The 15,803-nt window shown below is 37.2% G+C and overlaps 1 protein-coding gene across 1 annotated transcript; it reads right to left on the reverse strand.

Annotated features, from left to right (window-relative positions):
• Positions 1-4,510: 4,510 nt before the first annotated feature.
• On the reverse strand, positions 4,511-14,994 carry Cblif (cobalamin binding intrinsic factor). Its single transcript, XM_020179419.2, has 9 exons — positions 14,916-14,994; positions 14,037-14,213; positions 13,215-13,328; positions 12,640-12,780; positions 11,042-11,223; positions 8,504-8,681; positions 7,205-7,406; positions 5,993-6,111; positions 4,511-4,613 (listed from the first exon to the last, which is right to left on the reverse strand). The coding sequence occupies exons 1-9, from the start codon at positions 14,992-14,994 to the stop codon at positions 4,552-4,554; spliced, it is 1,254 nt and encodes a 417-aa protein (XP_020035008.1). The 3' UTR covers positions 4,511-4,551.
• Between the last annotated feature and the right edge of the window lie 809 nt (positions 14,995-15,803).

Consider the following 15,803-nt stretch of genomic DNA (forward strand, 5'->3'; position numbering starts at 1 on the left):
CATATGTTTTTGGTGCCTTTGTCAAAAATAAGGTGGGCATAGCTGTGTGGATTCATATTTGGGTCCTCTATTCTGTTCCACTGGTCTTTATATCTGTTTTTGTGCCAGTAACATGCTGTTTTTATTGCTGGCTCTGAAATATAGTTTGAACTTGGGTATTGTGATACCTCCCTCCAGAATTGCTTTTTGCTGAGTATTTCCTTGACTATTCACAGTCTCTTGTGTTACCAAATGAACTTTAGGGTAGATTTTTCAATCTCTGTGATTAATGTCATTGGGATTTTGATGGGAATTGCATTGAACATGTAGATTGCTTTTGGTAGTGTAGCCATTTTTGTTATGTTGATTCTACCAATCCATGAGCGTGGGAGATCTTTCCACTTTCTGTAGTCTTCCTCGATCTCTTTCTTCAGGGGTTTGTAGTTCTCCTTGTAGAAAGGTCATTCATATCTTTTGTTATGTTTACTCCTAGGTATTTGATTTTTTTTGAGGCTATTGTAAATGGAATTGTTTTCATATATTCTTTCTCAATTTGTTCATTGTTGGTGTATAGAAAAGCTAATGATTTTTGTAAGTTGGTTTTTTATCCTGCCACCTTGCTGAAGCTGTTTATGGTGTCTAGGAGTTTTTGGGTAGAGTTTTTTGGGTCTTTGATATATAGGACCATGGCATCTGCAAATAGGGATTATTTTGACAGTTTCTTTACCTATTTGTATTCCTTTTATTAATTCTTCTTGCCTAATTGCTCTGGTTGGGAGTTCCAGGACTATGTTGAATAGAAGTGGGAAGAGTGGGCATCTTTGTCTCCTTCCTTATTTTAGGGGAAATGGTTCCAGTTTTTCTCCATTAAGTATGATGTTGGCTATAGGTTTTTCATATATACCTTTTATAATGTTGAGGTACTTTCATCCTAGTCCTAGTTTTCTTAGAGCTTTTATCATGAAGTAGTGTTGAATCTCATCAAAGGCATTTTCTGTGTCTGTTGAGATGATCAAGTGGTTTTTATCTTGCTTCTATTAATGTGTTGTGTTACATTTATTGATTTGTGTATGTTGAACCACCCCTGCATCCCTGGGATGAAGCTGACTTGGTCATGGTGAATGATCTTTCTGATATATTGTTGGATTCAGTTTGCCATTATTTTATTGAGGATTTTTGCATTGGTGTTCATTAAGGAGATTGGCCTATAGTTCTCCTTTTTGGATGTGTCCTTGTCTGGTTTTGGGATGAATGTAATATTGGCTTTATAGAATGCAAACTCCTCATTTTACAGCTGAGGAAACTGACTTTTTAGTTAGAGACTTGTCAAAGTCACTCAGTTTGCTTATAGGCATGTACAGAATGACTGCTCAAAATCTTTTGATTCTGAGTCCAGATTTATTCTCACACTGTATCTGCAGACTATTTTTTCCAAAAATAGTTATTTTTTCCAAAAGAAACTTACATTTTCTGAACTGCAATAATAAATATAATATACATTTTATGTGCTGTGCTCTTTGGTGGGAATGTATTGGTAAGGAAAAGTGGTCCTTTCTTGTGGTATTGACCTCGAAAATAATGAGAAGAATCTCAGAGGTAAAGTCAAGTTTCTCTCTGATATATTTGTGCATGTAGTATTTAATTTTTGTTTAATTTTTTCAGAAATTTTGTGCTATTGTCTTTTAAAAAATCATTTATATTAATAAATCCCTTCACTTACTGTTTCTTCTTAGGAAATTACTGATGCTAAATGACCAACAGATAGGAATCAGAGACAGGAGAATCCAGAGAAGCATAACTTAGAAAACTTCTTAAACTGATTAATTATTCCTACATCCTTGTCTGTGTAGGAATAATAATGTAGATAATAACAATTGGAAGCCAATTACAAAATTGGAGACATATACAAATTTTGAAATAAGTCTTTGTAAATAGGCATCTTATGAATTAATGTGAGCACCTGCCTCAGGGTACTCACAGGTAAATTTAATTTTTTTGCAATACTTTCTCACTCATCACAGCACCCACTTTTATTTTTTAGTGTTTGCATACATAAATATATTTAAAGTCACTTCGTAAAGCAGGATTGCAACTTCTCATAGTTGATCTAGTGTCAAGTCATTCCCCTGTCTCCAGCTTTGCAACTTCTCATAGTTGATCTAGTGTCAACTCATTCCCCTGTCTCCAGCTTTGCCAGCACTGATGAATGTGTACATGAACACACACACATGTGTACACGCTGTTAATTCATAAGTAGGTAGCTAAAACAAGGTTTTCACATATGGTATCAATGTGTAATTTCCCTCTCTTTGTTGCCTCCTCCCATATTTCCTCCAATTTCCTATCATTAAGACAAAGTTGGGGTGGCATTCTTCCATACACACACACACACACACACACACACACACACACACACACACACACACACACACGAGTTCTTTGGCTGCCCGATTTATTGTTAAACAAAATAGTCATTGTGGTGTAAAATGTTTCCCACTTTCCGTTGGCTCAGTTGTTATGTATCGAATAGACAAAACTTAAAAAAATAGTGAATCAAGCAAACAAAAACCCTAATCACCAGTACGTGTTACACACACATGGATAGGCACTAAATGGGCTTGTGTGGATGATAATCTAATGCTGTTGTGCAGTCTTCTTCATTCACCTGGCTATACATCATGAACTTCCTTTTGTGCTAACAAGTACTTATGTTCAATATGAATTTTAGAAACCTTATGTGTCCCACCATGTGATGGATGAGAGTTTATCTGTCCATCACACACTGTTGGACATACAGATGACTTCAATTTTTCCATACTATAAACATTGTGACATGCTATGAGAGAGCACCTGATTCACCACTCCTGAGGTTTCCTTCCATTATAATACAGTCCTGGCCTTTCACTGTGATAGAGTGATTTATTTAACACGTGTGTTTGTAATAAGTATCCGGGCTTGTGTGGCTCACAGTTCTTTCTCCTTGGAGCCAGACTGTTGCTGGAGAACAAGTTCTTGTTCTGTCATACCAGGATGGAAGACCAGTGACTGGGGAAATTCAGTCTATCTAATTCTGGGGTCCAGTAGTAGGAAGTATATTATGGCTATATGTCTAAGCTATGTTCTCTGTTAGTCACAGCTGACATTTTGATTCTTACATATTTTTGTGTCCACTTATGATTATTCTCTTTGTTTTTTGTTTTATTTTTATTAGTTCATTTTCTTTATTGTTGTGCTGGGTGGGGCTACATTGTGGCATTTACAAAGGTTCTTTCAATGTATCAACTATATCATACTTAGATTATTCTCTTTGTATAAATTTCACAACCAAGTTCTTTTTGGGTCAAAGATGAGTACAGTTGTCCCTTAGTATTCTTGAAGGATTGATTCCAGGAACCCAGGAATTGCAAAATCTGTGGATGCTCAAGTCCCTAATTTAAAATGGAACAGTATTTGCATATAATCTGTGCATATCCTCCTGTGTACTTTAAATTATCTTTAGATTACCTATAACACCTAGTACAATGTAAATAGTTGTTACACTGTATTGTTTAGGGAACATCAAATGTATAAGATGCATATTAAATTATATAGTATGTACCTTTTTTTTCTTCAGTGCTGGGGATTGATCCCAGGGCCTTGTGTGAGTTGGGCACTGAGGCACAACCCAGGTCCTTGGATTTTTGAGACAGGGTCTCACCATGTAGCTCATGCTGGCCTTGGAATTCCTGTGTTACCCAGGCTGGGCTTGAGTGTGAGCTCTTCCTGCCTCTATCACCCGGGTATAAAAAATACATCTTAAATTTGATTTCCTTTTTTGGCGATACTGGGGTTTGAACTTAGGGTCTCATGCTTGCTAGGCAGGCACTCTACCACTGGAGTCACTTACCAGTCCCTTTTTTGTGCTGGATATTTTTTAAGATAGGGTATCATGAACTATTTTTTCTGGGCTGACTTCGAACCTTCATCCTCCTGTTCTCTGCTTCCTGAGTAGCTAGGATTATAGGTGTGAGCCATCAGTGCCCAGCTTGAATTTGATTTTACATAGAGCAAATATTAGAAGTGGAAGGGGAAAGTTATGACATTGTTTACTAAGCACTGAACCATCTTAGAGTTACATATGGAATAATTTCAGTCATTTTGTGTATATATGTCTCTATGTATGTTTATATTAGATGATTTGAAAAGGAGTACTTGGCATAAGAAATGCAAGTAGGAGGTTTAAAAATATATCATTTCATAGGTAGAAATAGAGAGTGCATTGTTTAATTAATCAAGATGATCAGAAATATTTCCAAAAATATCACTTGCCATTCTTCCTTGCCCCCTCATTCTAGGTTTCAATGAGGACTGGCAGTCATTGCACTGAGAAGCTATAAGTTTCATTTTCATGAGTTACAGATGTTGAGACTCCAGGGAATTTTGTATCATTTATTCTACTTAGTGGTTGTGTGTTTTTATAAGGAATAGACTAGCATTGTAGGTATCCACTTTTTTGAATGTATTTGAAAAAAGTGAAAACAAAATTCCTTGATCTTTTGAAAATGTTCAATAGAAGCTGAACCCACTTCCTCTTTAGTACTGGGTGAAATTGGCTGTAATGTGCTCATTGTTGAATGGTATGTAGTCAGCAACCCCTAGAATGAAACAAGGAATAACATGAGGTGACCATGGTGTATGTAATCCTCACATTTCAAAGGAGCAGTCCATGAAATTTTTAAAGGAGTAAAATTGTCTTAGAGAGAAATGGTACCTTGATTAGTTTGGAAGAAACATGTAATTGGGATTCTTAGGGAATTCTTATGTCCATTCTTTAGGTCATCATTTTGTGGAGCGTGTTTGGGTTAGCACTTAAGAGGGAAGTCTTTTATCCCTCGTGTAGGAAATTGTGTTGATAACATTTCTCTGAAAAGTTATCTTTAGGATTGTAAGCAGTGACAGTGATGACATACACAATATGCATAAATTGTGGTTGTTATTAAAAAGGCCCAAATTAGAGAATTCAAGGGAGAATTCTACTTGTGAAGATTTTATAAGAAATAAGGAAGGACAATGGGTTGAGAACCTAGACTTTCAGCACAGGAAAGAGAGATGATGACAGTATCCATGATCTTTCAGGTAGTTAAGACAACAGAAAGTATGACAATTTCAGGTCCAAATCTTTCTGGATCTCAAAGACCTTTCCCTTTACCATCCTTGCTCCCAGAGATGGAAAGTATTTTGAAGACATGAGAATAAGCCTAATGTAAGTTCCCTGGGCAATTTCTTGAGATAAAGGTGCTAGGACAAACAGTAATAGTAATAATAATAATAAGCATTTTTGAACACATGCTATGCAAAAGGAACTGTGCTTAATAATTTTAAACATGTTATTTTGAATCCTCACAATAACCCAAGAAACTAATATTGCTATCTCCATTTTGTAGCTGTGGGGACTGTATCTCAGGGAAGATTCATTACTTGTATGATGCAGCTCATAAATAAGAGAAGGAGCTTCTAACCAATGCTTAGTGGAATGCTAAGATCTTTATAATATACTTTTCTGAAATCCCACAGATGCAAAGGAAAAATCACTCCCAATGTAAGATTGGGCAATGAAACCTTTTAATCAAGCCACAGCCTTGGTCCCACTGTGACTTTATTTGACTTTAAAATCCTCTGCATGATGATAGTTATCATAAGGTTAACATCATCTTTAGACAAAACCATTCACCAGTACTTTTTAAGTTGGTGTATATTTTAGTATTTGTGCAAAAACTTTTACAAATGTTAACTTTTCTGTTTAATATGTCTGTTTCCTTCTCTGTAAAAAGTCATTAATATTTACAGAATTGATATATCTATCTAGTGACTATATGTAAAGCATGAATATATACATATATAATTCCTATATATACAGCTATTATAAATACATATGCAGTTTCACACTTACTGATTAAATACATGAATTAATAAAAGAATTTATGACTATATCCTTAAGCTATGGATAAAATGCCAATTCCTTTTCTTCTCTTACCTTCATTCAAAGGTGTTGTGCCACTAAGGAACTGCCAGTATGTGTTGTGATTAACATTTTCAGCGATATTGTTGATGGAAGAGACAATAGGGCCCCAAGATGTCATTGTGGTTTCAAACCTAAGAAGAAAATCATAAATGATTAATACCTCAATTCAGGCTAGGCAATAAGGATGTAAAATGAATGGATAGACTCTAAATCTTTTAAAGAGAAGACAAAATTATGCTGAAAAGAAAAATGCAAATGACTAATAAATATGGAATTATGTTATCCAGAATTAAATGAAATTTACATAAATGTGTTTTTCATAATTGCAAGTTTATATTTTCACTTGAGTGGGTCAACAGGCATTTCTGTTGGGTATTTTCAAGATAAGGTCTCATGAACTATTTGCCCAGGCTGGCTTCCAACCTCCATCTTCCTGATCTCTTCTTCCTGAGTAGCTAGGATTATAGGCACAAGCCACTGGTGCCAGTCACCTTTCAATAGTTTTGAAGCTACTTTCTCTTGCCCTCTACATCCAGTCACTCTTTGGTTTTCCTTGTTATGGTACATCTATCCTAGGTAAAGTCCTTGTCATTTCACAACTAAATTATTGTAGTCAAACTCTTCCATTTCTCATTGTTTCCTATTCTCACAATCCAAGAAACTTTCCACAACACAGATTTTCTTCCTCAAAAATTTAAAGTGCTTTTCTGCAATATGAAGGTTAATCTCAGCTTGAGATGTCAAACTTTTTACAATATCACCCAAACTTCCCTTTCAGACAACACTTCATTTGTTTTACGTTTTCTCCTTTAGTAAAGCTAGTGTACCAACTGACTATGAATTCCTTGCTCACGCCTATTTCAAAATTTTGTTATAGCCACTTCTTCATAAAATGACCCCTCCCCACACTTTTCAAAATAGTACCTATGCTTTGGAGCCTAAAGTGATAGACCTTTCTTTTTGGTATTCTAATCCACGATGGATTCTCACTCCTTTGAACTTCTGTTATTAAGCTTCATCATACATCTACTTGCAAGAATTTTCATGGCATCTTTTGACTGCAACCCCTTCAAGGGACATTTAGACAAAAGATGTTAAGTTATCAGAAATGAAACAGTAAGAAAAAGAAGGAAGAAAGAGAGAGAGTGAGGAAGGGGGAGGAGAAAGAATATGAAAATTTGAGTTATGCTTGGAAGAATGGCAAATAGCACTTGTAACACTCACTTGAACATGTCATTTTTGCGTTGTGCTTCTTCTAGGACAACAAGTAGCACGGACCCACTTTTCACAATAACATCAATGGTTACATTAAAGAGTAGCTCTACCCCCCTCAGCTGATTGTTTATGGTGTATGTGACTGTGATGTTAGATGCTGAGGTGGGAGGAGGATTAGGATAGTTGGGTAGAGTTGGTTGCACCTCATGATCTGTGAAGAGCAAAAAGTCAAATTTGTCAAAAATTATGGGGCTCCTATTATAGGTGCAAAATCACTGTCACTGGCAAATTATTCCAGAAAATATTTCATGCAAGTAGTAAGTTTCAGACCATTTAACAAGGTAGTTTGACAACTAGTGTAGAGTCCTGGCAAACACTCCTTGTTAAAGTTGGGAAATCACTGGAAGCAGACTAGGGAGTTAGGTAAATGTGATAATGTTTATGTCATTGCGATCATTTTGCTTGACTTTGATATCTGTAATTTTGCATTGAAATAGACAAGGGGTTTATAATCTCTTCCTGTCTTAGGAAGTTAGTGTAATGGAAGAAGAATAATGCTTGATATTTGTATTTGATTAGAAAGAAGAGTTGAAGAATCCATTCCAAAGACTAATTATCTCTGGAGCTAATGAGATTTTATAAAGGACCTCCACTTTCCAAATGCATATTTCTGCAATGTTTGAATTTTAAGTGTATCTGCATTTTATTTATGATTGGTTTATTTAAAAAGTAGCATGCCAGGTTTCTGCCCCATCCCTTTGGTGTTCTATGAGCGTCTCATGTTCATCTTTAAGATTTGGCTGAAATGTCAACTCTGTTCTCTTAAAACTTACAAATAAAATCAATTATTGGTCATTATTTTTTGCTTTGTAATATATGTGGCTTTAATGTCTACTTAATACTTGTTTCATTATTCCAAATATTGTAGCTTTGGTCTCATCTTTCTCCTGAGTGAAAAGAGCAAATGTGATAAGATATACATGATCAGTACATTTGTCGAATGTATGAAGTTACTTGGTTGTGGGGACCATAGGCCCTCCCCCTTGTCTAGCATTCCATAAAATGCTTTGCCATAGTAGGTGTTCAGTAAATGTATAATGAATGGGATAGACATGGGACTGAATTCTGAGGGCTGGATTGTTTGGTTGTGTGCTAGCATATGCTCTTGGGGATTGGAAGTCAGATGTGCATGAAGTAAAAATGGGCAAAACAATCCTGTATGCAAGTTAACATTGACCTATATATCATTCTTGGTGTAAGTTATTCCTTTATGACATAAGAAAAGGCAGTTGTTAAAAATGTTCTTACCAGGGCCACAAGACACTTGGGGCAAATCTAGGTATGTCTTGCCTCTCAATGAAGGAAGGATTTGGGCAATGGACATGGAGTTTTGGAATTTCCCCTGTTTAATCTCATCAAGTATTATATTCATAGTCTTCTCACAGTCCCATTCCTTCTTAGGTTGCACAGGTGTCACAGAAAGAGCCTAGGGTGAAGGGAGGTAGAGGAGAGAGAGATTAGGTACAGCTGAGAGCCCTTAAAAGGGACAGATATGGTCACTTGTCTTTTTGATCATCCAGAATTCAAAACTGGCACCAGTGGGAGGAGAGAGGGATGAATATGGTACAAATAATGTGTATGCATGTATATAACTGCAAAAATGATACCTGTAGAAACTGTTGCAGGAATCGGAGGAGGGGGGATGAAGGAGAGCAGTGGAGAGGATGAATTCAAGTATGATTTATTTGATATGTTGTAAGAACCTTTGTGAATGCTACAATGTACCCTCACCCAGCACAACAAAGGAAAAAAAAAAGACTTTGAAAGAAAAAAAAGGTCATTCCATACTAATTATAGGAACAATACATCAAGAGGAAATAACACTTGTTAATTATATGGAGCTAATGTTGGTGCACCCAACTTCATTAAACAAAAACTACTGGACTTAAAAACATAACTAGATTTCAACACAATGATAGTGGGAATAGTGGGACTCTTCACCAATATCACCAAATTATATCACCAGAAAAAAATAAATTAAGGGAAAAAAACAAAATTGAACCAAGGGACTATAAACCACCTAAATAGGTCATAACAAGCAATGAGAAGTAATAATTTCCAGATGAGGAAAAGTCCAGGACCTGAGGGATTCGTTGCTTAATTCTACCAGGCCTTTAAAGAAAAGCTAATACTAATATTCCTCAAACTTTCTATGAAATAGAAAGGGAAGGAACACTACCAAACTCTTTCTATGAAGCCAGTATTATACTTGTTCCCAAACTGGACATGTATGCAACAAAGATAGAGAATTGTAGGCCTACCTCTTTAATGAATGTAGATGCAACTATTCTTAACAAACACTGGCATACTGAATTCAACAATGCATCAAAAAGATCATACACTATGATAAAGTTGGTTTCAATCCAGAGATGCAGGGATGGTTCAACATATGCAAATTGATGAATTTAATACAGTATATAAGCAGAAGAAAGAACAAAAATCACATGATCATCTCAATAGATGCAGAAAAAACTTGACAAAATTCAACATCTTTTCATGATTAAAGATGTGAAGAAACAAGGAATTGAAGGACTGAACATCAACCTAATAAAGGGCATGTATACAAGTCTATAGCTATTGTCATTCTAAATGGGGAAAGACTGAAATGGTTTCTTCTAAAGTCAGGAATAAGACAAGGGTGTCTACTCTCCCCATGCTTACTCAATATAGTTTTAAAATTCCTAACCGGAGGAGTAAGACAGGAGGAAGAAATAAATAGAGTTCAAGCAGGGAAAGATGTCAAATTATCCATATTTGCAGTATTTTTCTTATCTTTTTTTTTCTTGCAAATCTGGGGCTTGAACTCAGGGCCTATACCTTGAGCCACTCCACCAGCCCTTCTTTATGAAGGGTTTTTCCAAGATAAGGTCTTGTGGAACAATTTGTTTGGGCTGGCTTCAAACTGTGATCTTCTTGATCTCTGCCTCCTTAATAGCTAGGATTACAGGAGTAAGCCACTGCACCTGGCTGCAATATTTTTCTCAATCTCACAAGATATCTTGAGAATTTAGAGCATAAACTCTTAGTGTGGATTAGAGGATTTGGTCACAGTTGGCTTTAAGTTTCTGATTCTAGTTGGTTACCTCTGCGCATGATCACAGATACATTTTCCTTCCATGGAGGATGCTGCCATATTCACCTGGGTAATGGGAAGGTATTGGACTTGGAGCCATCAAAGCTGAAGATCTAACTGAATCTGAGCCTGGGAATAAATGCTAGAAGAGCATAAGGCTATCGATTTGGTTAACACATAGACCAAGCTTTACTGTTTATAGGGTTTTTTGTGAGGTTGAGTCAACTTTAGATTATTTTCATTAATCATTATGAGTACAGACTGACCTTTTTTGAGTCAGGATAAATGACTGAGAAAAGAACACTTGGCTGGAGATACTGAATCAGAGAATTCAATAATTATTTTAGCACCTGTGTTAATACCAGCATTTGTACAGCACCTGTGTTAATACCAGCATTTGTACATCAAATTTTCAATAGTAAACTGGTCATTATTAATACATCAATACATTTCTTGGATTTATTTGTTTTAATTTTACTTCTAAAGAAGGAAAATGATTTCAAATATGTATTTTTCACACTTTATCTATTAGGGAAGAATTAACACTTACCTGCATTTTGCAGAGGAGAAATGGAGGCAAAGCAGTACAGGAATCTACCTCAGGTCATCCTAGTTGAACTTTCCTGGCCATGTTTGCAGATGCCTAGTCCATTGTTCCTACAATACAGCCTTATTGGCTTAGACTCAATCAAGAGCATCCAGAATGTGTTTACCTGCATGGCAAGGCCAGTACTGTAGATGTTTCCTATGATGCCATTGTCTTTGATACTCATGCTGATATTCTCCACAATAGCCTTCAATACCTGGCCAAACAGGGCTCTGTAGCTTTCATCAGAACCTATGGGGATCTTGTTGTACATGCAGGTCAGGGCCAAGGTTGCCACTGCTCCTGTGTCTGGGAATCACAGGGGGATAGGGTCACCACCATAACCACTACAACATGAGTAGCTGACATTTATCACATACTTATTGTGTTCTAGTTACATGATCTTATTTACTTCTCAGCACCACCCATGAAATAGGACCTATAATTATCTTCTTGTAAAAGATGAGGAAATTGAGCCTCAGAGAAGTAAAGTAACTGCTGAAGGCCACACAAACAGTAAGTAACAGGACCAGAACTGAAAAGTAGATTTGTAAAAAATCAGCAACTTATGCTTTTAACTAATGCATTCTGGCAATATGTTCAATCTCACCTCCTTTATTTTGCAACCCCCATAGCACTCAGCATAGAAACTTTTCTATTTCTTGCATGTGAAAAACATGTGTGGACCTAATAAGCAAGCTCTGAGATAAGAAGACCAGAACAAATGACAGACTTGCTGGATAGCATCTTTTAATTCATTGATCTTCCCCTTCCACCTTAATCACTACCTGAAAGTTGCACAACTTCGTTAAGTGTGGAAATGTTCTTGAAACCCAAAGAAAAAGTTCAAACTTCTTGAATTTGCCAAGTTGCAAATTGAGATTCAGATGGGAAAGAGAGAGTCTGTTCTTGACCCACAGGGAGGGTAGTAGAGTCTATTTACTTCCTTTTCTGATAGAAACTGAAAGGAGATAAGTTGCTGATAATGCTTAGAGAATGGCATATGGCCATGACAGTGGTTTGTACAAGGAGAGATTGTTATACACTGAGAGGTGAACAGAAGAGGGATATGGTATTACGGAGGAAAAAGCTTCCATTCACAAGCAGCCAAAGTTTTGCAGAAGGAAGGAAACATTTTTTGAAGTGGTTCTTGAAGGGGAACACCATGGCTTTGTGTTCAGACAGTAGCTCTTTAATAAAAAGTATATTTGAATATAAAAAGGAGAAGCATTGAGAAAAACAGAGTATGGAAATATTAGTATCAGTTAAAGAGAAGGTGCAGGGCAGGGCTAAGGAAAGGCTATCTATTGATATATCTATCATCTATCTATCTATTTATCTATTTTTAGGTGGTACTGGTGTTGGAACCAGCTTGCTAAGCAGGTTCTCTATTGCTTCAACCACAACTCCAACTCAAGACTTCAATATCTAACTTGGGAACTTCTTCTGACTGGGTAATGTGTTTATTGTTCTCAGTTCAGGTTCTGTAGCTGTTAGGCCTTTCAAGTATTGTCCTTATTTCTACGTGTTACTGGCTTCTTTTCTTTCATTTATTCCTTAATAAACACATCCAACATTCATTAAGTATCTTCCATCTATACACACTCGTGTGGTTCTCAGCTCTTCTTCCATGGGAAATTCCTATCTTCCCCCTTCCCCCTCCAGCTCCAGCTTTCTTCACTCACAGCCTCTGTTGTGCCCAGCTCAGGATGGTGATCTACTCACCCACATTGAAGGGAGAGGAATTGGCCAGCAGGGTCTTGGCAAAGCGCACTGCTATTGGTAAAGTTGTCTCCGAGTTTTTCTGGCACAGTGTCATAATCGCCAGACTGGGCCCATAGAAGGCTGTGGCTTCTTCGCTGGGGCCTCAGAAGAGGATAAAGAACCTTCCTTAGACTAACATTCACCATTCTGGGGAAACATTTGTGAAGAAGATATTCCAAAGCTTTTAAATAGAAACTGCTAGAAAACCTAGCCCCAAAGAAAGACACAGTATTGGCTAAAGGTAAATTCAGAGTTTTTCAGAATAAGAATGACAATTTGGCATTTGAGTACACTAACAGTGATGATGGTGTCTCCATGTCTTGGCTGGACCAGTTTGTGTGTTTGGGGGAGTTGGGTGTTCTTGTTCATTTTGGCTGAGAAGTGCATTTCTCACTGGTGAGATTATCAGAGCAGAGGTGGCATGTGGCTCTTCCCTAGCTGTTCATTCTCTCAACCTACACTCTTTTCCTTCCTGGGCTTAAATTCTCAGGAAGGACTCCATGCTTCATTCTCCCTTCCCCTCCATAAGGTCTTACCTGAAGGTGCCCAGTTCTCCATTTGTTTCTGTAGAACTGACATTTTACTCCCAGGGTCTCGGCAGGAGGAAGTGAGGGCCATAATGGTGAGAGCGAGCTGCCCAGTGGTTAGGTCTACAGAGGGGAAAATAGAACAGTAATACAAAAATATCAGGGGCTAAGACTGAGCCTTCTGCTTCTTATCCAGATCATTATGATTTTTAAGTGTATTTGCATAATTTCAATCTGTCTCTTCAAAGAAATACATATGGAAAAGTACATAAGGGAATATTGACTTTAGCATCTTCTGTGTGACTTAATGGCTCCATAATGAAACCCATTATTTTGTACGATTAATATATGTGAAAAAAAATCCCTAATATCTGTCTAGAAAAGCACTAATACAATAGCTAGGAAAAGTTAGTTACAAAATAACATAAATTTGGCTATCTAACTTGATCCTTAAGGCAACTCTTAGGAAGTAGGCTGAATAGAGGCTTTATTGTTACTGTGTTGTTATTGTTGTTGTTGTCAAAGGATGAGGTGAGGTTCAGCAGCATTTAGTGATTTTTTTTTTCAAGGTCACAAAGTAGTAAGTGGCAGATCCAGAACTGGAAGCCCCTTCTTTTTACATCTAGTTTGGAGCTCTTTCTGCTTCCCTGCCCTCCTCCATGAATGCTCTGACTTCATACATATTTCCTTCCTGATATTCTACAACAATGTAGGGGAAGGTGATTAAGGTACAGTCAGAGGTAGAAGACACAAAGATGGGACCAGGTGTGAGGTGGATGTTCCCAGTGTGTGGAAGGTTCAGAGAGCAGGTGAAGAACTCGAATGCCTCACCTGCAGTGTCACTGGCCATAAGCTCGTAAGTTAGGAGCTTCTGGGCCTCCAGGTTGTAGGCTCCGACCAGATTCATGGCAATCAGGACACTGGGATTTGGGAAGTCCGATGAAGTCACTGAGTTCTCCATTTGCACTTGTAGGTCATTAACCCATGGCAGCTGCTCTGAAGGGATGGCTGAGGAGAGAAAAGTCACTTTCTAAACTCCTAATCCTCATTCCCTCTCCTCTGAAACATGATTCCCATGTCTTTTATGTTCTAACAGAAGACTTTACTATGTTTGGTGATCAGTGATTGAAGAGAAATTCAGAAATAACAATATTTTTCTTTTGGTGCCAGTTAGTCCTTATATCTTCTCAAATAACTAATATCTTTAAGAAAGTTATTTTTCATTTTCTAACTTTAAGCAGTATGGCTCACAGACATTTCACATGAGTTGTAGCAGTTTTCTAGAAATCACTTTTTTTTGTAGCTATTTTAATCCCCCATTCTTCCGTGAAGAATAGTAAAGATTTGGGACATGATCTGTCCTTAGCAAGTATCAAAACCTTCTAGCCATTGAGTGCCTGTTTTATACCAGCAACATAATTCTGCACTGTTTTTCTTTTCTGTTTTTTAAATTTTATTTTATTATTTTTCTTTTTTATCATTTTGCAGATGTAATTCAATCTCTCTTAAAAAAAGTTCCATTGACTTGACTTTCAAAGAACTTATGTTATTAAGTCAGGATAGAACAACACCCACTCACGCCCCAACTTACCCACTTTGGAACTCCTATAGTGATTGCTAATTTCAGCTCATTCTCATTGGTAGACCTGAGCGTCTGAGATCTCTCTTTGCCTCTCCTCATGGTAACCCTAGAACAAGCACCATACTCACAGCATGAGCTTCGGGTCTGGGTATTAGTCCCAGCCATAGTCCAGAGAATGTTCAGGAGGTAGATCAGAAACCAGACCATTTCACTTCTCCTGTCCTGTCCACGTCTTCCTGTCAGAAGGTATCAAGTGTTTGCAAATGGAGTGTTTGTCTACCTTTTCTTGTATGTGCTTATCTTTGTAAAATAGTCTGCTCCTGACTTAGCCACTCCCAAGTATCTATGCTTACCTTGAAAATATTGATTTCCATTTGCTTATCTAAGTTTATCAATTGTGCAGACCCACCATGGTGTCTGAAGGTGACTTCTATGCAGTGCAATCGTGTGTGAAGCTTTGGGGCTGGATATGCAGCAAAGATAATAGGAAGAAAAGTGACCTTTACCAAAGACTGGGGATTCATATACAACTCAGTGGTAGAAGGCTTCCCAAATCTATTCAAGGGTTCAGTTCCTAGCACTGCAGAAAAGTGTTCTTTAGCAAATTCATGGGTTCTTACTTTGGGAAATTTAGCTTATGTGTGAGTGTAAATAAGACTTCTCCTTAGCATTTACACATAACCTCCTGGGTGTTTATCTACAGCTACTTCACTGAGGTTTGCTACATTGGCAGGCCAATTCATAGTTCAGGGTTCCCTTTTAGGCTCTCAGATCTGCCTTCAGATGAAGTCTGGATTTGTGTAATTAAATAAATTAACCTGAGTTACTTAAGTGGACCTGGGTTCAACCCCAATTCTTTGTAGTTGTTTGACGTTAGGCAAGAAATGAACCTCAATTTCACTGAAATTGCTTTGTTTGATTTCTTTTTAGTTATCCAGGGATAATTACAGTCTCCAATACCAAGGGACTTAAAATACAGTATTATCTTTTAAAAGAAAATGTGGAATCAATGAACT

Source organism: Castor canadensis, chromosome 1 (genome assembly GCF_047511655.1).
Source record: "Castor canadensis chromosome 1, mCasCan1.hap1v2, whole genome shotgun sequence".
NCBI classification, from domain to species: domain Eukaryota; kingdom Metazoa; phylum Chordata; class Mammalia; order Rodentia; family Castoridae; genus Castor; species Castor canadensis.

What these genes read in the sequence shown, in the direction of transcription:
- Cblif (XM_020179419.2), bottom strand. Translation starts at nt 14,994, where the DNA reads ATGGTCTGGTTTCTGATCTACCTCCTGAACATTCTCTGGACTATGGCT. An exon ending in TTCCTCTCCCTTCAATGTGG is followed by an intron (nt 11,224 to 12,639) that starts GTGAGTAGATCA and finishes TGTGATTCCCAG; the next exon opens with ACACAGGAGCAGTGGCAACC. An exon ending in CACAACACCTTTGAATGAAG is followed by an intron (nt 4,614 to 5,992) that starts GTAAGAGAAGAA and finishes GTTTCATTCTAG; the next exon opens with GGGTTGCTGACTACATACCA.